This window comes from Plutella xylostella, chromosome 8, assembly GCF_932276165.1.
Source record: "Plutella xylostella chromosome 8, ilPluXylo3.1, whole genome shotgun sequence".
Taxonomy (NCBI): Eukaryota; Metazoa; Arthropoda; class Insecta; order Lepidoptera; family Plutellidae; genus Plutella; species Plutella xylostella.
The window spans coordinates 9,963,485-9,983,232 of record NC_063988.1 but is presented as its reverse complement, the minus strand read 5'-3'; the positions used below and the strand labels follow the sequence as shown (position 1 = coordinate 9,983,232).

At 38.5% G+C, this 19,748-nt stretch overlaps 1 protein-coding gene and 1 long non-coding RNA gene across 6 annotated transcripts in view; one reads left to right on the top strand and one right to left on the bottom strand.

Annotated features, from left to right (window-relative positions):
• The window catches only part of LOC105389358 (unconventional myosin ID), a 74,513-nt gene extending 55,789 nt beyond the window's left edge, over positions 1-18,724 (top strand). For 3 of the 5 annotated variants that reach the window (XM_048622413.1, XM_048622412.1, XM_048622411.1), the window contains 3 exons: positions 14,803-14,993; positions 15,255-15,400; positions 16,617-18,724. In XM_048622413.1, the coding sequence (XP_048478370.1) occupies positions 14,803-14,993; positions 15,255-15,400; positions 16,617-16,791 (512 nt within the window). In that variant the 3' untranslated portion in view covers positions 16,792-18,724. Of the gene's footprint in view, positions 1-14,181; positions 14,756-14,802; positions 14,994-15,254; positions 15,401-16,616 lie in introns of those variants that run through there. The other 2 variants (XM_048622414.1, XM_038115191.2) reach the window with 2 other exon arrangements.
• Positions 8,586-10,031, bottom strand: LOC125488840. The gene is made up of 2 exons (XR_007266528.1): positions 9,454-10,031; positions 8,586-8,704 (listed from the first exon to the last, which is right to left on the bottom strand). It is a non-coding gene; the product is annotated as an uncharacterized LOC125488840 (long non-coding RNA).
• Positions 18,725-19,748: the final 1,024 nt, after the last annotated feature.

Here is a 19,748-nt window from a genome sequence, read left to right as displayed (position 1 = left end):
AATACGAGAAACTGCCCTGTCTCTTTTCAAAAGCTACCTTATGGACCGGAAACAAAAAGTAAAGCTAGGTCAACATACCAGTGATGATGCGGACATATCTTACGGAGTTCCGCAAGGCAGTGTTCTCGGTCCTACATTGTTTTTAATTTATATTAATGATCTATGCAACTTAAAACTATATAAAGCCAATATTTTCTCATACGCAGACGACACGGCTATTGTTTTTACTGGAGGATCTTGGGATTCTGTAAAGATTGATGCTGAACAAGGTCTGGCTAAAGTAGCTATCTGGCTGAACAATAATTTACTTACATTGAATACCACCAAAACTAATTTCATCTGTTACTCCATCTACAAAAATAAACAACCCAACAACAACTTCAGTATTAAAATTCATACGTGCAACAATAAGTTTAATAATTGTAACTGCTCTAGTATTGATAAAGTCACCCAAACTAAATATCTTGGTGTCATAATTGACCAGCACTTAACATGGTACTCGCATATTGAACAAGTTTCTAGTAGGGTCAGAAAGCTTATCTGGATTTTCAAATCCTTGCGACATATTCTTCCGCGGAAGCTGTCCGATCACCATGACTCATCAAGAAACCTTTTAAATGAAATGTATGTCGCTTTGGTGCAGTCTATATTGGGTTATTGTATTCCAATATGGGGAGGTGCAGCAAAAACTCGATTCATAGAAGTAGAACGAGCCCAACGCGCTTTAATAAAGGTGATGTACTCTAAAAAATATCGTTTTCCCACAACACGCCTCTATCAGATAAGCAAGCTTTTATCAGTGAGAAAACTGTACATATTACAAATTATTTTAAAAAAGCATAAACACCTTCATTTCGACAGTAAAATATATAAAAGAATAATAACACACAAAGCAGCTTCACTTCCCAACACTAAAACTAAGTTTGCTAGCATACAATACTGTAAACGCTCAGCAATTTTATACAATAAATTAAATAAAGAACTTGATATTTATAGCAAGCACACATATGAATGCAAAAAAACTATCTCAAACTGGCTACAGCCGCTAACTTACGAAACCACGGAGTCAATGTTAATAAGCATACAATGAATTATAATTATAATCAAATCATATAATTTACATATATCACTCGGACACACAACCACACACACACACACACACACACACACACACACACACACACACACACACACACACACACACACACACACACACACACACACACACACACACACACACACACACACACACACACACACACACACACACACACACACACACACACACACACACACACACACACACACACACACACACACACACACACACACACACACACACACACACACACACACACACACACACACACACACACACACACACACACACACACACACACACACACACACACACACACACACACACACACACACACACACACACACACATTCCATTTCATGCTTAAAAGGTGATTCCATTTATTACTGATTAATTTGCCCAAACATTGTTATAGAAATAAAGATTTATTTTATTTTATTATTTTTTTTTTATCATATTCAAGAGCGCCCTTTCAAAATCGAGGCTCGCGGCCCGATAGTGGGAGTTCTAGGGGAAGACAGAGTACCCAAAGGGGAAACAAGACAAGACATAGGGGGTATAAACAATGACTCAGCTCCATTCCAAGCAGGTCAGTTAGCACAATACCAAAATCAGTGGCAACTAATGGGAGCACCAACGATTATTTTGAAATTGATCCAGGGGTATCGCATACCGTTTTGGCAAAAGCCTCCGTTAATTTTTCCAAATGTAAACAAAGGTCCATTTCACACACCTGTCTCGAACGAAATGTCTGCAGTCGTGGAAAAAATGAAATCGCAGGGCATTTTAAAAATAGCTCAACCGTCCCCAAGTTTCATATCCCCCATGTTTCTGGTACCGAAGGCGGACGGATCAGCCCGCCCCATTTTCAATCTCAAAGCTCTGAATTACTACGTCATGACAGAACCCTTTCATTTGATAAACATGTATCGCGTCCCAGACTTTCTACAACCCCAAGACTGGCTTTGCAAGATCGACCTTTCCCAAGCATACTTCCATCTGAAAGTCACGAAGTCACAGAGGCGCTTTCTTCGCCTAATATACAATCAAGAACTGTTAGAGATGACCTCCTTACCGTTCGGTCTGAGCACGGCTCCCAAAACTTTTTCAATCCTATCAAACTGGGTCGCCCAAATGTTGCGAGACAAGTGGAACGTCAGGATATTAGTATTCCTGCAGCCTTACTCCCAGCGATTAATAGTTGCTATCCAAAAAAAACAATTAAAACTCAGTTCAAAAATTTAGGCCGATTCAGTTGGTACCACCACCTCGGTTTTGACTGAGCCGCGGACCAGGGACAACGTAGAAAATATATCAAGAAACGACTAGTGATTATTTTTGAAACGGTAGCCGAAGTAAGCCGATATCAGGCCGATGTTGCGATCGTATTTCAATAGAGGTGAAAGAAAGAGATGTCGCTCTATAAAATTGTATAAGATCTTGTGTTTTTTCTCGCTCTGACAAGGAAAAAATTGGTGTGCGTTCGAAGTACTAGCGAAGCTTGAAATAAGAAATCCGGTAATCATCAGTCCATATTATGTTTTTATTTTTTCAATGTTAGTAAAATATTAATTAAAATACTTATTAAACACTAGTTTAAAGTCATCACTCATGCCATTTTTTACTTATTATTCACAAAAACTTAACGTTGTAAACGTTAAAATTTGAAATTAGGGGCTTTTGAACGCATTCAAACTAAAAATCAAATTACTCTGTGAACCTGTGAAATTCATTCATACAACATACAATAACAATGATAAAACAAAATTACAAATGGAATTTCCTTATTTAAATAGATATTTGTGCACTAAATACATAATAATATTACGTAAGTATAGTATTCTGATGGAGTGGTTAAGTTGCAGACTCAGATCGACTCGATTTATAAAATAGACCGATAAAATATTACGATAATTTGTTACAAAGTTATTATAGATATTAAACTATCAATCATTGTTTACAGAAAGAAGAAGTAGACGTTGCGTGTCACCGTATAGCCAAGGAAATATCTTGTGAAAGTTTTAAATCAAGGCGGATTTTTTTTTTTTTTTTTTTTTTCTTAATGCATATCTGCCATCAGCTTGTTTAAGCCTTTATCAGATGTGATGACTTCATGACGATGGGGAAGAGTTGTCCACTGACAACACCTTCACTTTAAATATGCGAGTATCACTTAATGTTGAGCAAGTTAGGACGCTTCAAGCGTACAACATCTTTTTCTGTGTTTAAAAGTTCTATTGCCAGTGGGTTTATGTGCCTTTCAAGGCGGGCTTTGTAGCTTTTTATACGATTTTCGATCTCCTCTTTTACTGTTGTCACTTCCAGGTACTCATGGATTTCTTCATTTTTTGTAAACCATGGAGCAGCACATATGTTTCTGAGCACTTTATTTTGAAATCTTTGTATGATTTGTATGTTACTTGCGCAGGCGGACCCCCAGAGTTCGCTTGCATAAGTCCAGATTGGCTTGAGTACACTGTTGTAGACAAGAATTTTGTTTGAGAGGGACAGTCTTGAGGTCCTATTTAGCATCCAGTGCAAGTTTCTGTATCGGATTTTCAGAGCGTCTCTTTTTGCAAGGATATGCGTCTTCCAGTAGAGACCACGATCCAGGTGGCATCCCAAGTATTTGACACTGGCCTTGTGTGGCAGGATTTCCCCTTTCATTGTCACAGGTGGGCAGTCACCTCTGCGCAGTGTGAAAGTGATGTGTACAGATTTGCTTGGGCTTGCTTTGATGCGCCATTTGTCCAGCCATTGATCTATTTTATTCAGGTGAGTTTGTAGCTTTTCTGATGCTATGACAGGATTTGGGCTGCTGGCTAAACATGCGGTATCGTCCGCGTAGGTGGCACACAGGATATCTTCAGACTGCGGAATATCAGCGGTGAATATTGTGTATAGGACCGGGCCAAGGACAGAGCCCTGTGGGACGCCAGCTTCAATCTCGCGCAATGCGGAGCATTCCTCGCCAAATTTTACTTGGAAGAGGCGGTTGTTCAAGTATGAGTTGATTAACATGTAGACTGTGTTTGGGAGTGCCTTCTTAATTTTGTAGAGAAGGCCTGCGTGCCAGACACGGTCGAATGCTTGTTGTATGTCCAGGAACACAGCGGAGCACTCTTTCTTTCTTTTCGAATGTTTGTCTTATTTCGTGCACAACTCTATGTACCTGTTCAATGGTAGAATGGTGAGGTCTAAATCCGAATTGGTGGTCGGGAATGATATTTTCTTGAAATAGTAGTGGTTTAAGTCTACTCAGGAGAAGTTTTTCAAACAGTTTCGATAGAATAGGCAGGAGACTAATTGGCCGGTATGATGGGACTTCATTTGGTGGTTTTCCATTTTTGTGGACAAGGATGATTTGTGACACTTTTAACAATGGTGGGAAATACTGCAATCTTAGCATGGCGTTAAATATTATTGTTATTAGTGTTATTCCTTTAGGTGTTATCTTCTTTAGGATTTCTGCAGTAATAAGGTCGAACCCAGGGGCCTTAAGATTTTCTAGGGCTTTGATCTGTCTTGCAACTTCTTTTGGGGAGACTGGTTTTATTGGCAAGGACATTTGTTGCGGGCTCTGTAGGAACTCCTTTATTTCTTCTTCAGTTGACAGGTCGTTTGACTCATTTGTTTTAAATACGTTTTGTAGAAAATCAGCAAACACGTCTGCTTTCTCCTTCGCACTTCTTGCCCATGTGGCATCCGGGCGTTTTAAGGGTGGCACATGTTTTTGTGGTTGGCTGAGAAATTTAGTGAGTTTCCATAATGAGTGCTCATCATTTCTATTAGCATCACTTTTTTCTAGTCTATCCTGAAGAGTTTCATTCTGCAAGTCATGGATGTACTTTTTGAGTTGTTTTTTTGCTTTATAAAACAAGGACTTGTCAAATGGGTGCCGGCTTTGCTGCCACCTTCTTCTCAATCTTCTCTTTTCTTCCACTTTATTTCGAAGCTCTACTGAGAGGTTACCTTTGGATTCTCTAGGCAAGCTAGGAGTTGATTTCCATGCCGCTTCTTGAACAAGCTTTATAAAGTCATCCAATGCTCTGTCTACGTCCTCTTCGGTTTTAAGCGGGATACGGAGATTTATCTTGTCTTCAATATGATCTTGAAATGCATTCCAATCAGTTTTCTTATTGTAAAGGGTGCATGGTATAGGCCTATGGATAATTGTGGTGCTTACTGTCATCAATACTGGTGTATGATCTGATGATCCATCTAAGCATGACTCTACACTGTGATAGAGGTTTGATATTCCCTTTGTAATGTAAAAATCTAATAAGTCTGGCAGTTTGTTAATATCGGTTGGCCAGTATGTAGGTTCTCCAGTAGAAATAGCACGTAACTGATGGTTTTCAATGCACTTTTTTAGTTCACGTCCTCTGGTTACTATGACTCTGGATCCCCATGAAGTATGTTTTGCATTAGGATCACCTCCCATTATGAATCTGCCTCCCAGCTTTTTGAAATATTGGCCAAACATATCTTCTTTTATAATATGTTTTGGAGGACAGTAGATTGAGGATAATATAAGCGGACCTTGCCAGTCATCTATGGAAATAGAGGTTGCCTGCAGATAGTCACGTCTGAATTCTGGTAGCTCATGATGTTGAATGCTGTTCTTGATAATAACAGCCGTCCCAGCGTGGCCAGTCATATCAGGGTGGTTGGTGACATAGCAAGAGAATCCATTCAGATTGAAGCTGTTACTATCAGTTAAATGTGTCTCTGATAGTAGTAATACATCTAGCTTGTTAGATTTTATCATAAGTTCTAGTTCGTGTTTTCTAGCTGCCAACCCATTAACATTCCAGGTGGCTATTCTCAAATTATAGTTATGGTTGACTTTTACTAATAAGCATTGTGACTAGGCCTATTAAGTTGCCAATCTGTTGTAACATTGATCTTAGTTCTTCTGATTGCTTTAATATAAGAGATTCCATTCGTTCTATAATGTTAGTGGTGGGAGTTTCTTCACGGGTTATGTTTATTTGTGGTTTGTTGTATGATTGTGTTGGCTGATGATGATCATCATTAGAGTATCTGATGTTTTTAAGCACATTGGAGTACAGCATGCGGCCATGATTGTTATTAGGGAACGCTTGCAGACTAGGTTGCCCCTTGGTTACTTGATCATCATGTTGTGTGTGTGTTTGGGTATCATTTGACTTTATGTAGTTAACTTTGTCTTTTTTTGTCACAAATTGTTTTTTGTTTTTCTTCCTAGCTAGCATTTCTTGATGGATGGATGGTTTCCTAGACAAAGGGCACATGTGGCCGGTGAGTTTCTATCAGTCTTGGTACACTCGGAAGTTTTGTGTCCTCCTGCACATTTCACACAGCGGAATGGTCTCATACAGTTGTTTTTGGTATGGCCGTACTGTTGACATCTCATGCATTGGGGGATAGATGTTGTCTTTCTAGGGTCCTCTATTGATACTTTTTGATTGTAGATATACTTGATAGTTTTAACATTTTTGTTGTTGACTGAGGGCTCAATGTTGACAAAGAATGTGTCCAATGGTTCCTTCGTGCCTCTGCGCTTGGCAAATACAATCTCACCTCGCACCTTATTTCCTGTTGACTCTATGCTCTCTATAATTGCCTCTTTAGGTGTAGTGTGATGCAGGTTCTTAATAACGATTCTGTAAGCTCGTTCCTCTTTCCTAGTGAAAGTGTGGCCAATCAGCCCGGCACCTCTAATATGTTCAATAAGCAGCTTGTAAGTTTCAACTGACCTGCTTGATATTCTGAGTTCATTTTTTGAGATGACTTTGTAAGAATAAGTATCCTTGCTAATGGCTTGTTCTATAAGTTCTGTGAGTTTTTTCAGATCCTCAATTCCATACAGGATGATTGGTGGCGGCTTTGATATTCGCGGTGTAGTGTTATTGTTTGAGGTATTCCCGTTGAGTTCCTCCACATCAATCTCCAATCCTGTGAAGCTGTTGTTTGTGGTTGTCTCTTTGGAGTAACTGTTGTTTACTGGGTTTGGCTGACGTTTGTTTGTTTGTTTGAGAATTTTTGCAGTGGGGGTCTGAGATGTTGGTGAGATAATTCTTTTCCGCTGCTCAGGTATTCTCTGCCATGGAACACTGGATGTAGCAGTAGGAGGGTTATCATTCTTTTTATTGCTCATGAAAAGGCCTGGGTGGAATACTTGTTGTACAAGTTTCTTTGGAGATCCTTTGTTGTTGTTTGGCGAACCAGTGGGTTTATCTTGCACGGGCACCTGGTTTTCCATGCCCGGCAAGTTATTGCTATTAGCTGGCATTAGGTAACAAGTAATCTAGGTTACACTGTTCATAATAGGGAAGAAATCGTTAAATTTTCGGAAAAAGTTGTTGGAAAAAATTTTGGAGGGTAGGTATGACGAATGCACTGCTAGAATTTCACTGAAATATTGTGTTTTGCACTGAGATAACACTATGTAGCAATATCCTTGGCGTTATCTAATGTTTTTAGATGGTTTTAGTCACAAAACACTCGTATTTAGTAAAATAAAACAAAACAGATTTGAGAGCACAATGTTCCTTGACACTTTTTTTTTTTTGGTTCCGTAGTAAGCACAATAACTTAACCAAAATTACAGTTAAATCAACCTATCTCAAAAACTATAAGAGATACTTTGATCAAACCAAAAATCGTTGAAAGAGTTAATTAGCATGCATCACCTCTATTTTTTTTAGAATTTTATACCCCGTAGTTATAAAAATAGAGGGGGGGGGACATACTTTTTACGACTTTGAGAGCTGATATCTCAAAAACCGTTCACTTTAAGAAAAATGTTTTTTAGAAAACTTTATATCATTTTAAAAGACCTTTCCATTGATACCCCACACGGGTATGTACATCGAAAAAAAAAAATTCATCCCTCAGTTACATGTATGGGGGGCCCCACCCCCAATTCTTTTTTTTACTATTTAGTGTCATATTTTTGTAGCGGTTCATACAACACATATTCCCATCAAATTTCATCACTGTAGTACTTATAGTTTCCGAGTAAATCGGCTGTGACAGACGGACAGACGGACAGACGGACATGACGAAACTATAAGGGTTCCGTTTTTGCCATTTTGGCTACGGAACCCTAAAAATGTGTCTACCTAATCTTCATAAAGCAGATAATGCTAACACCCTGATTACACCACCAAGTAGAGCGGCCCGAGACAGTGTCCTCCGCTGAGCACTCTTGTTAAATTGTGATCCACGGAATGGTTTAAGATCGAAGAGTACTGTCTTGCCACTCTGCTCAGTTGGTGAAATAGCAAGGGTATAACATTGCAACAGGTAAGGTATCCATATATTAAAAGTACAACTTACAATGTTACATACTTATACAATTCTTCCATGTTGCAATGTTATCATTGCCGGACTCTTAAGAAGGAATACTTCCTATCAAGCCTTTATAAATCAATAGGATCATGAATGACCTCTTAGTCAAGTGCAACATCAACAGGTAAATAATGAAATGAAACATGGCTTTGCTGTATTTTGTGTTTATTAAGTATCATATTAAATCACATCACAATTATTATTAGTGTTCTGAAATATCAAGCATAAGGTTCTCTTCTATTAGCTAAAAAACTGCTTCTTGATTATCTGAAATAAGATTAATAGATTAATAGTAATTCTATAGGTTAGGATATAATAATAATATATTGTACAGTCAACCAAAGAGATATGTATGCCACCCCAACGCAAGCCCTTAGATATTATGACCACTGATAGGTAATATTTATGTAACATGGAAAATAATGATAACTAATATTAAGGTAAGTAACACTTAAGTTAGTAAGTATAGATAAAATATTATTATTCCACCCATGAGGATCAAATTTTTGTTACTGGGGTGGCATAAATATCTATTGTTGACTGCACTATCAAGGTATTGATACAACTTTATTTAGTAGATTTTCTATTCTATTCTGAGAGGTGGTGAAGCTCCTGTACGTGGCTCTCTTGAGTGGAACCTTTGTACATATCCCCTTAATTTTAGCTCAGCCAGCCTAGCTCTCAAGTAAAATGGAGCAGCAAGCCTGGGTGTTCCAATAGCTGAGATAGGCGTTCTGTTGGTCCAAGAATAGATAGTCTTGTTTTTGTAGTAGGCGGAGATTGAGGCAGCATAGGTATATTTTTTTACTACAAAAGATACCCACCGCAGCACTACAGTTTAATCCTAAGGCACTTAGAAAACAGATGAATCAAATAATATTTTATAGATATAGAATCTAGATAAGCAAGCCAAGTAAATTATTTTTCATACTGTCAGTGCATCATAAAATTAAAGTGTAAGTGCTAGGGTTTTTTTGCTACAAATAAGAAAATTGAAATCAGCTCAAGTGACTTACTCAGTAGCAGAATGATATGCCAATTTAGTTTCTTATGTAGGTATTAACTTCATAAGATCTTAATACAACTTGTTGTTAAGTACTTCAGATAGGCACTTGAATATTTAGTCTTGGTTATAAATTCCAGTCTGGAGCCAGTTGCAACGCAGTAAAAACCTACAAATACCAAAATTCTGGTTAGTATCATGGGGTTTAGGTTACAGACATTATGATAGTATAGGAAGGTTTATCTTATTATTATTATTAGTAGGTATATATTGTTAGCCACTGGACTTGGCTGGAGCGAGACCAAACATAGGTGGTTAAACAAAGATAGGTGGCAGATGTTATGACACCTCTGGGGTGCCATAGGACTACAACAATGGTAAAATAAGGTTTGTCTTTGTTTTGAAGGATATTTCCTTTAAGGCTTCTTCTTCATGCCTTAAGAACATGAGTGTTAAGGCGGTCATCCACTGGCGAGGCGACGGTATAGATTGTTGCTTGTTGGCTTGTCGAGGTTTTGCTCGCGAATAGATCACCGCCTTTAGTTGAAGAAACTTTCACATGTACCTCTATTATGTTCGTGGATACTCACCTTATTTGTATTTGTTACGCTAAAATCAGCTAGTTTCATGGAGCTAAAGTCTTAAATCAAATTGTCCGTCAACTCCTTTGAATATCCAGGGAGACTGGTTTGCAATCCTCACGTATCCTCAGTAACTACTTTCACATCACTTTGTAGGTATAATTACAGGCTGTTTTTCTTACAAAAATAGGAAAATTAGCCATTGTAATGGCTTTGCGTTGCAAGAATAGGAACTTTTTTCAAAGGGGCGGCTCAGTGCAATTTTGACATTATAATCTAGTCTGTGTGAAGAGCTCGTGGTGCGAATTTCTGGCTTAGTAACGCTATAATTTTCACTGAACGGTTTGCGTGACGTCATAACACAATGAGCCGCAAAAATGTGCGGTGGGAGTAAGAAATTAGCGATATTTGTGAAATCGATTCAGCCACTCATCGCTGGGAGTAAGGCTGCTGGACGACTATTTGATCGTACATCAGGATATAGATATACTTCAGGAACATGTTCGACTAACAGTACATACATTACAGACGTTAGGATGGGTAATAAATTTCGAGAAGTCAGTTCTCCAGCCTCAAAAGAGTATAATATACCTAGGTATTCTATGGGCACCTTGGGAAAATCACAAATCGTTGCCACAGGAAAAGATTGTTTCCATGAGACAATAGATCAGTCGTGTTCTCGATCAAGACACAGTAAACATAAAAGACGTCCAGAAAATAGTGGGGTTACTGAACTTCGCCAGTTTTGTCGTACCACGGGGTCGTCTAAATCATCGACACTTAATAATGTTCCTAAATACCATACCGCCCAACTCGACAAAAACTTACACACTAACTGTAGATGTCATCGCAGAACTAAAGTGGTGGATACAGAATTGCCAAATGTCGTCTCTATTGCATCAACCACCTCCGGTAAACTTCCTGACCACGGATGCCTCGGACGAGGCCTGGGGCGCCCAACTAAACCACCTAGCCCTATCGGGAACTTGGTCTCTTCAGGACCAAAAGTTGCACTGCAACCAAAAAGAGATGCTTGCAATTCTGTATGCCCTTCAGAGTCAAGCCCACACAATTTCCGGCAGGTCGTTATTAATTCAATGCGACAACAAAACCGCAGTCGCTCATTTAAAGAAAGAGGGAGGCACCAAATCACCACCTCTAATGGAATTGACTTATCAAATCCTGAGCTTGCTAGACCATTACCAGATAGTGTTCAGCATACACTATCTACCAGGCAGATACAACAGCAATGCCGACAGTCTGTCGCGACACAAACTACTCCCGGAGTGGCATCTTTTGCCAGCGTGTATGCAGACCATATTTTCAAAATGGGGAACTCCAGTGATCGACCTGTTCGCCTCAGCCACCGCGCACGTAGTCTGCAATTATGCAACTCGAGATCTTACAGATCACCAAGCCCTTCTTCACGATGCGTTCAGCGTGACCTGGCATTACCAGCTTGCGTGGATTTTCCCACCACCGTTCTTGATCCCAAAAGTACTGATGCACCTGAATCACTCAACAGGAGTATACTTAATAGTTGCACCCCGGTGGGAGAAAGTGTTCTGGCGAGCAGATCTAAGAGCCAGAGCCCTATCTGCCCCAATGACTCTGAAGAACCTACAGAAACACCTAGTAGACACCTCGACAGGCCTCGCTCCCCCGCAAGTAGACGAGATTGTTCTAGAGGTGTGGAGATGTGGGGGTGGTCCCAGGCGATAGAGTCATGGAACACTGATCAATTATCACTTTTGAAGGACTCATGGCGGCAGTCAACTTTAAAAACTTACCAAATCGCTTGGAAGAGGTGGGTAACTTGGTGTAGTAGAAAACAGTTGGATGCAAAAAACCCTACAGGTTCAGAATTGGCACAGTTCTTATCCGATTTATATTTAGTTAATAGACTGTCTTACAATACAATTCTTTTGCATAAATCCGTGGTTTCCACCCTTTGCAATACCGAAATATCGAGTGTTTTAAGTTCGCATGTGTTAGTAAAACACGTGCTAAAATCAATTGCTCTAAAAAATCCGAAGGTAAATAATAAATCACCAATTTGGGACGTAAGCAAATTAATTTCCTTTATATCTAACTACGCAATTGACCAAAATAATACTTTTCAAGTATCCCGTCATACGGCTATACTCCTTTTGCTATGCTCCGGTAGGCGTATTCATGATTTAACGTTACTTGCAGTTGATTTGGATCATTATGTAAAATCGGATCAATTTGTAATATTTTGGCCACAATTTGGTTCAAAGACCGACAACAGTAACTATAGTCAGTCCGGCTGGAAGTTACTAGTCAACGAAAATAATTTAAATCTGAATCCCCCCTTTTGGATAGATAGGACTATCACGTTATTGCAGGAGCGACGTGAAGTATCAGGAACTGATAATCTTTTCATTACTGTAAGGGGGGTGGCAAAACCAGCTTCACGTACAGTGATCGCAGGATGGGTTAAAACTATATTTAAGGAAGCCGATATTGAAGCTAGCCCAGGAAGTGTTAGATCTGCAGTAGCTTCTAAGAGTTGGTTTGAAAATCAACATATTGATGATATTCTGGCTCGCGGTAACTGGAGGTCAGCCAATACTTTTAGGAAGTTTTACAGACGTGAAATAAGAATGAATTGTAATAATCAGTCTAGTAGTGTCACACGATTATTTAATCCTATTGATTCTTGATGTTAACTAATTGTTAATTTAAATAATGATTATAGTTCATTACTGTAGTTTAATTAATAAGTGTTCCTAACATAACATTATTTTATATCTAATCACAGGCCTTGTACCTACCTTGATTATATGATTCTTAAATAAAGAGAAAAATGCTAATAATACATTGTCTTTTAATATGTTTAGTCATATTGGCGATCTCAATTACAGAAGCAGTGGCGTCACCAGGCGATAACAAACAGGTCTCATTAATAAAGCTTCCAGTGACGGTCAAGTAATTTAATAGCAGCGTTTTACCTGAAATAAAACGCATATTAAAGTACTTACCTAACTGGAAGCTTTAAGTCATTTCTGCCTGGTGAATTCGAGCCAATAAGGGAAGGGCGCGGTGAGCAACTTACGAAGTAAAGTTGCACCGCACGACCGCCAGGTGGCGCCACTGAGCACCGGAATTGACACACAAAGAGGAAGGTTACTGGATAGTCTTCGACGGAAACGGAAATGCTCTCTCATTAATAAAGCTTCCAGTTAGGTAAGTACTTTAATATGCGTTTTATTTCAGGTAAAACGCTGCTATTAACATCTTAATTTTCATCAGCTTATAGCAGACCACTGCTGGACGTAGGCTCCTCCCAAATCACGCCACTGTATGCGATCTATAGCTATAATTACAGCGAATCATGTGGCAAACAGGTCGCCTTTACTGATTGTACCTTGATAATATGGTGGACAGGCAAATCGGATGATATGGTGGAATAGATAAAGGACAGGGAGTAAAAGCCGTTAGTCAAGTGCCTGTACAATGATAATCCAGGAAACACGGAAAATAATTTCTACTCACGTGTAGTTATAGAAGACATAACTAGAAAAAGACATTGAACATTTAAGTTCACTTTATTAGTCTACCTAGACTATGATACATGCGTGTCACAATCACTCTAACCTCAACCTTTACCTACAGCAACCTACCGGGCCGCTCTATCCCCCCTCCAACGGACCCACAATGTCATGCCTCTATTCTGTCGAGTGTCGAGTGCACAAGTTCAACAAACACAACCACCACGCTTTTCTAACGCTCTTTGGGAGAGGCTAATGTCCAGTAACATACCATTATTGGCTTCTGATGATTATGGCCCTTCGAGTTTATGATCTTGGTATTACAATAAGTCTAGATTATTATGTATATTTTGCTTTATCTTAAAATTCTACCCACAGCAACCTACCGGGCCGCGCTATCATCCCTCCAACGGACCCACAACATCGTCCCCCTATTCTCGTGTCGCGTGCACAAGTTCAACAAACACAACAAGGCCTTTCTAACGCTCTTTGGGAGAGGCCAATTTCCAGCAGTAAACTGTTATTGGCTTCTGATGATTCTGGCCACTCGGGTTTAAGATCTTGCTATTGAAATCTGGCACAAAAAACGACCCTAAGTCTAGATTATTATGTACATGTTGCTTTATCTTAAAACTCTACTCACAGCGACCTACAGAGCCGCCCTATCCTCCCTCCAACGGACCCACAACATCGTCCCCCTATTCTCGTGTCGCGTGCACAAGTTCAACAAACACAACAAGGCCTTTCTAACGCTCTTTGGGAGAGGCCAATGTCGAGCTATGGCCACATTGGGTTTAAGAAATAGCTAGCCGTAGCCCACGAGCTCCGCTTCGCCTTAAAAAGTTTACCCGTGGGAATTTCGGAATAAAAAGTATTATAATAATATGTCCTTCTTCTGGGTTCTTAGCTACCTCCCTACCAATTAGCAGCAAAGTTTAACGATCTTAAATATGAGTCACAGTCAATCTAACCTAAATCTTTACCTACAGCAACCTACCGGGCCGCCCTATCCTCCCTCCAACGGACCCACAACATCGTCCCCCTATTCTCGTGTCGCGTGCACAAGTTCAACAAACACAACAAGGCTTTCCTAACGCTCTTTGTAAGAGGCCAATGTCCAGCAGTAGACAATTATTGGCTTCTGATGATTCCGGCCATTCGGGTTTATGATCTTGCTATTAATATTTGGTACACAAAACGACCCTAAGTCTAGATTGTTATGTACATGTTGCTATAAATCTTAAAATCTAAAAATTCTCCCCACAGCGACATACAGAGCCGCCCTATCCTCCCTCCAAAGGACGCACAACATCGTCCCCCTCTTCTCGTGCCGCGTGCACAAGTTCAACAAACACAACAAGCTGGCGGCGCGGTGCGTGCTCGTCACCGACTCGCTGCTGTACAAGCTCGATGATGTGACGTTCAAGCCGCTGAAGAAGCCTACGGAGATTACTGAGGTATGTAGAGGTGTTGATCACTACAGTACAGCTGGTGCGAATTTAAACGATGTTTGGTCATGGGAAATTGCAGCTACGGCGCTGTGTTTGATGGAATGCGCATTAAAAAAGATTATCGACGTAAATAACGGACACGTGTAGCGGCCGCAGAACAGCGCTAAAATAATGTCCGGCTCGAAGGACGAAAATATTGCAGTATTTAGGAAAACACTTACTTCCTCAGAATATAGCTCAAAATCTAACACACTTTGTCTCCCACAGATCGGCGCAATCCGCATAATGTCATCAGACGCTCAACTGGTGGTGATCTCCGTGCCTCGAGCCAAGAACGACCTCGTGGTGGGTCTGGTGGGACAAGACGACTTGGTGGGCGAGCTAGTCGGCGTGCTGACCAACAGATACACCGCGTGAGTAGAGACACACACCAACACAGAGACGAAATATCTCCTAAATGTGTAGCTTTATATAATCGTTTGCAATAGAATCCAACAATCATGTAAACAAATATGGCGGGCTGACGTTGACAGCGTATTGTTTATGCCCATAGTGATGTCATAGTGTTCTAATTAGATTGAATATATAAGCCATAGACTATAAAATAAAACTGATTATATATAAAAAAGTGTTTATTAAAACAAATTTAAATCTTCGTCTTCGTCATCATCACTATCAGAAGTGTCGCCGGTGACCGTAATTATAAATGGAACCACTGTGTCATCGCTTGCCGTGTCTAAAATGCCGTCGAGCTTTTTCATTTCTTCCTCTTCCTTTTTTCGTTTTGGTTAATTATATTAAGCTCTTGAAATATTTTTTTTATTGTATTCAAATAATATTAAATTAAAATAATTTAGTAAATTAAAAATAAAAGATAACTTCAGATTACAAACAACACTAACTTTTCAATGACTTATAGAGTTCGATGAGTAAAAAACTAAGATGACAGCTTGTCAAATACTTCGAATTTTTTACGTTGCAAATGTTTTAACAAATTTAACTTATAAATACAAGTTAAACCGTGTTGAAGATAATGTGAAAACAATGGTGCGTTCGTTGAAATCAGACTATGTTCATAATTGCTCGTCAAATGTATGTGATTACGGAGTAATCGTGACAATTTGGTTTGTTTACATGATTGTTGGATTCTATTGCAAACGATTATACATACGTGATGAATTAAAAAGGAGGAGGATGGCCAAGAACCACAATGGCGTCGCTCTGTTGATTGTACATTGTACAGCTGTTGCGATTTTAATCAACTTTGGCCATGAAAATTGCTGAACAATTGATGCTCATAAAGTCCGGCTCGAAGGACCAAAATGTTGCTTGTATAAACGAGGTTTCGGTAGGTTATTTCGGTAAAGGATGGCAAAGAACCACAATGGCGTCGCTCTGTTGTGCAGGACATATATCTGCCCTCGGCATAGGATGACACGAGGCGTAGCACAGGACCCGGACTGAGTGGGCATCTCTCTCTACGAGCCCGATGTCCCTGATTAGGGATACCTGGACCTGATGATAATTATGAATATTTTCTGTAATCGGAGAAGTAGTTTCGGAGCCTATTATACTATAACAATCAAATATTAGTGTAGATTCATAACTAACCAAAACACCTCCCCACAGATTAACAAACGCCTCCCTGCCCGTGGAAGTAGAGTCAGGAGTCAGCACCCGCTGCACGCTGGGAGGCCGCGCCCGCGCACTACAGCTCCCCGCGTCCGTCGAGCCTGCCGGTGGGACGCCCTTTACGCACCAACACAACGTCATCACTTACCACCCACACTCGGCTACTGCGTAGAGAGGGTAGAGAATGGTGGTGGAACAGAGTAGAGCGGTTGACGAAACCTGTAATAAGGTTAGTTGTATAGTATAACCCCCTTATTCATAAAAAAGTTACTGGACACTTTAGCTATGGAACTGTTCTGTCACTCTCTGACAGAGAACAATTTGTTCTTTGACAGAGAGGGACAAAACAGTTCAATAGCTAAAGCATCCACTAACTTTTTATGGATAAGGGGGTCCAGATTTAAAAAGATGTAGTTTTTAGAATTGAAAAAGATATACTTACGTAAATAAACTTTTTCACGGGAAAAAGTTTGAAGGTGAAGTGAAACTCGCAGCAACAATGAAGTAGATACACAAATTCTAATTTGAATGCTGTCAAACTATAAATTTTGCCATTTACAAATGAGATGCTAATAAACACTCATAGAGTCGAGTTTTAAACAAAGAAATTAAGATTTTGTGCCTTCAGAATCGACATAAATGAGTTCATACATAAAATAAAATAATAATATCTTACAAACAGACATAAAAACTATTTGTATATACGGTATTCCTACTCATATTTTAAGGGCGGATTTTTCAATAGTTAGATGATTTTGTTGAGTGAACAATTTTAATGTTGTCAATTCTTAATACATGTATTATGAAATATTTTATTGAAAAATCAGCCCCTACCAATTAAAGCATAGAATATTTCAATTTGCATTTGAAATTGTATTTACTTAAAACTTTAAGACTGTAAGATTGTAGATTTGCATTTTGAAATTAATATATTAATAAAATGAAAGTTATTATTTTCTACTTAACTATGTGCCTAGTAATAGTGCCTACATATTTACCTACTTTAAGCAATGTTGTAAAGTCTTACTTTTTAGTAAGGTGTTATAAATTCAATACAAATATATTGTAATTTGTGGCATCAAACTGAGGGATTAATTTGATTCGGATTTCGTTCGATAAATGACGTGATCGAAGGTTATATATATCCGAAGATATCTATGTTTCATTAAAAACGGTTCAGCCGATACAGTAACTATCGTATGGATTGCTGGTCAAATTTGGAAAATAATGCTGTTTAAGTAATTAACTTATTGATAGTATTATATCTTAGTGTTTAGAGTGAGAGATAAATCTTGGTTTTGTTTCCGTTATATTTTTTTAAGTATTTTTATTTGTCAATTTGTTATTTTGGCATTAAATTGGTTTATTTTTAAAACCTCTTGTGAAATACATCACATTGTATATGTACATAATTTAATTGGTATGTTATTATATTATGAAATCACCAATAATAATAATGATGATGATATCGCATTTAATAAATTCAAATTTCAATATGTTTTTTAATAAATTTAATATTTTTAACTAATTTTCCATTTACGTTTTTACACCCTATTACTTTTCCATGTGATGATGAAATATCCGTTACGTACAAAATGAAGCAGTGATTATTTTTATATTTATTTAGTTAAGATCAGTATTAAGAATGTTTTATATGCTTTTATGAATCGATAAAGTACGACAATTCCCAAAAACGTTTTAAACGTCAGTAGTACAACACATTTTGTAAAAAAATTAAACAAGTTAATACATACCAACAACCTTTGACAAGAAATGTATAATACGCCATGTTTATAGCAACAACTATTGCATGTAAGTAATAAAATATTTGAAAAAAAATTGCTACTTATTACAAATTGTTCTAGGATATTTTTTTTATATTCGAAAACGTAAATTGTCGATTCATAAATAGTCAATTTGTTTTATTTTTAACAACGACCACTTATCGTTGAGTGCTAATATCTAGTAATAGTGATATGTATATAGATGTAACCATTTATTAATTTGTTATTAGTATGTTAGTTGTAAAAAACTAGGACCGAGGGATTCTGTCTGTGCCTTGAAACGGTGCCATGATTTGTATTGAATACAGGATTGTACGAATACAATTTGTTTTTATTTCACAATATGGTTTTCCTATATATAATATTAGAAAAATATTCCACCGTCATAATTTTACTACACTTGTTACACGTGACAATAATTACACTAAGTAATCCTTAAATACTTAAAGACGACCGAATGGCGTAGTGGTTAGTGACCCTGACTACTGAGCCGATGGTCCCGGGTTCGATTCCCGGCTGGGGCAGATATTTGTTTAAACACAGATATTTGTTCTCAGGTCTTGGATGTGCCCGTAAAATGGCAATAGGCCCGCCCCCTATTACATTGGGACTAACATAACACTCTGGCGAAAAGTGGGTGCAGCGATGCACCTCTGCCTACCCCGCAAGGGAGTACATTAGTACAAGGCGTGAGTGCGTGTTTTTTTTTTTTTTTTTTAATCCTTAAATGTAATACCGATATAGAAGTAGAAGATGTTTTTTCAGTCCATAATACATTATGTAATTATATTTTGTAGGTGCTTACTGACCGTACATAAACCTTTAAGTTCAAATGCAAATAAAACGAACATATTTTTAGCTACAATTAGCAATTAATATGTAAACACCTACTAAGGAGCTAAGAGTTAGCGTAATTATTTTCATCAATTCACTTTGGAATTTAATTGGCGAGGTGTTTACTCCAAGATTGATTTCACATTACGCGGCCGCTAATCTAATTTAACTTCTAATAATGGCGTCGTTTGTACGCAACGGAATCGTTCCAGGTTGTTAACACTAGAGGGGCCTTACGTATGAGCTTTAAAGTTAACCTTTGAATGAAAAGCTAGGCAGAACCTGTGTTATGGGTGTCGGACAGCTGATATATCTACACAAATACATAGATAGATACATACTAAATATAAATATATAATACCTTTGATTCCTGTGACAAGAGCGGTGGTAGCTTAGTCCGGTAAACACCCGGTTTTCGTGCCAGAGATGCGGGTTCGAACCCTGGCGTTGACATGTACCTAAGAGTTCTTTAGAATTTAAGTACAATGTATAAGCATAGAATAACAAGTAC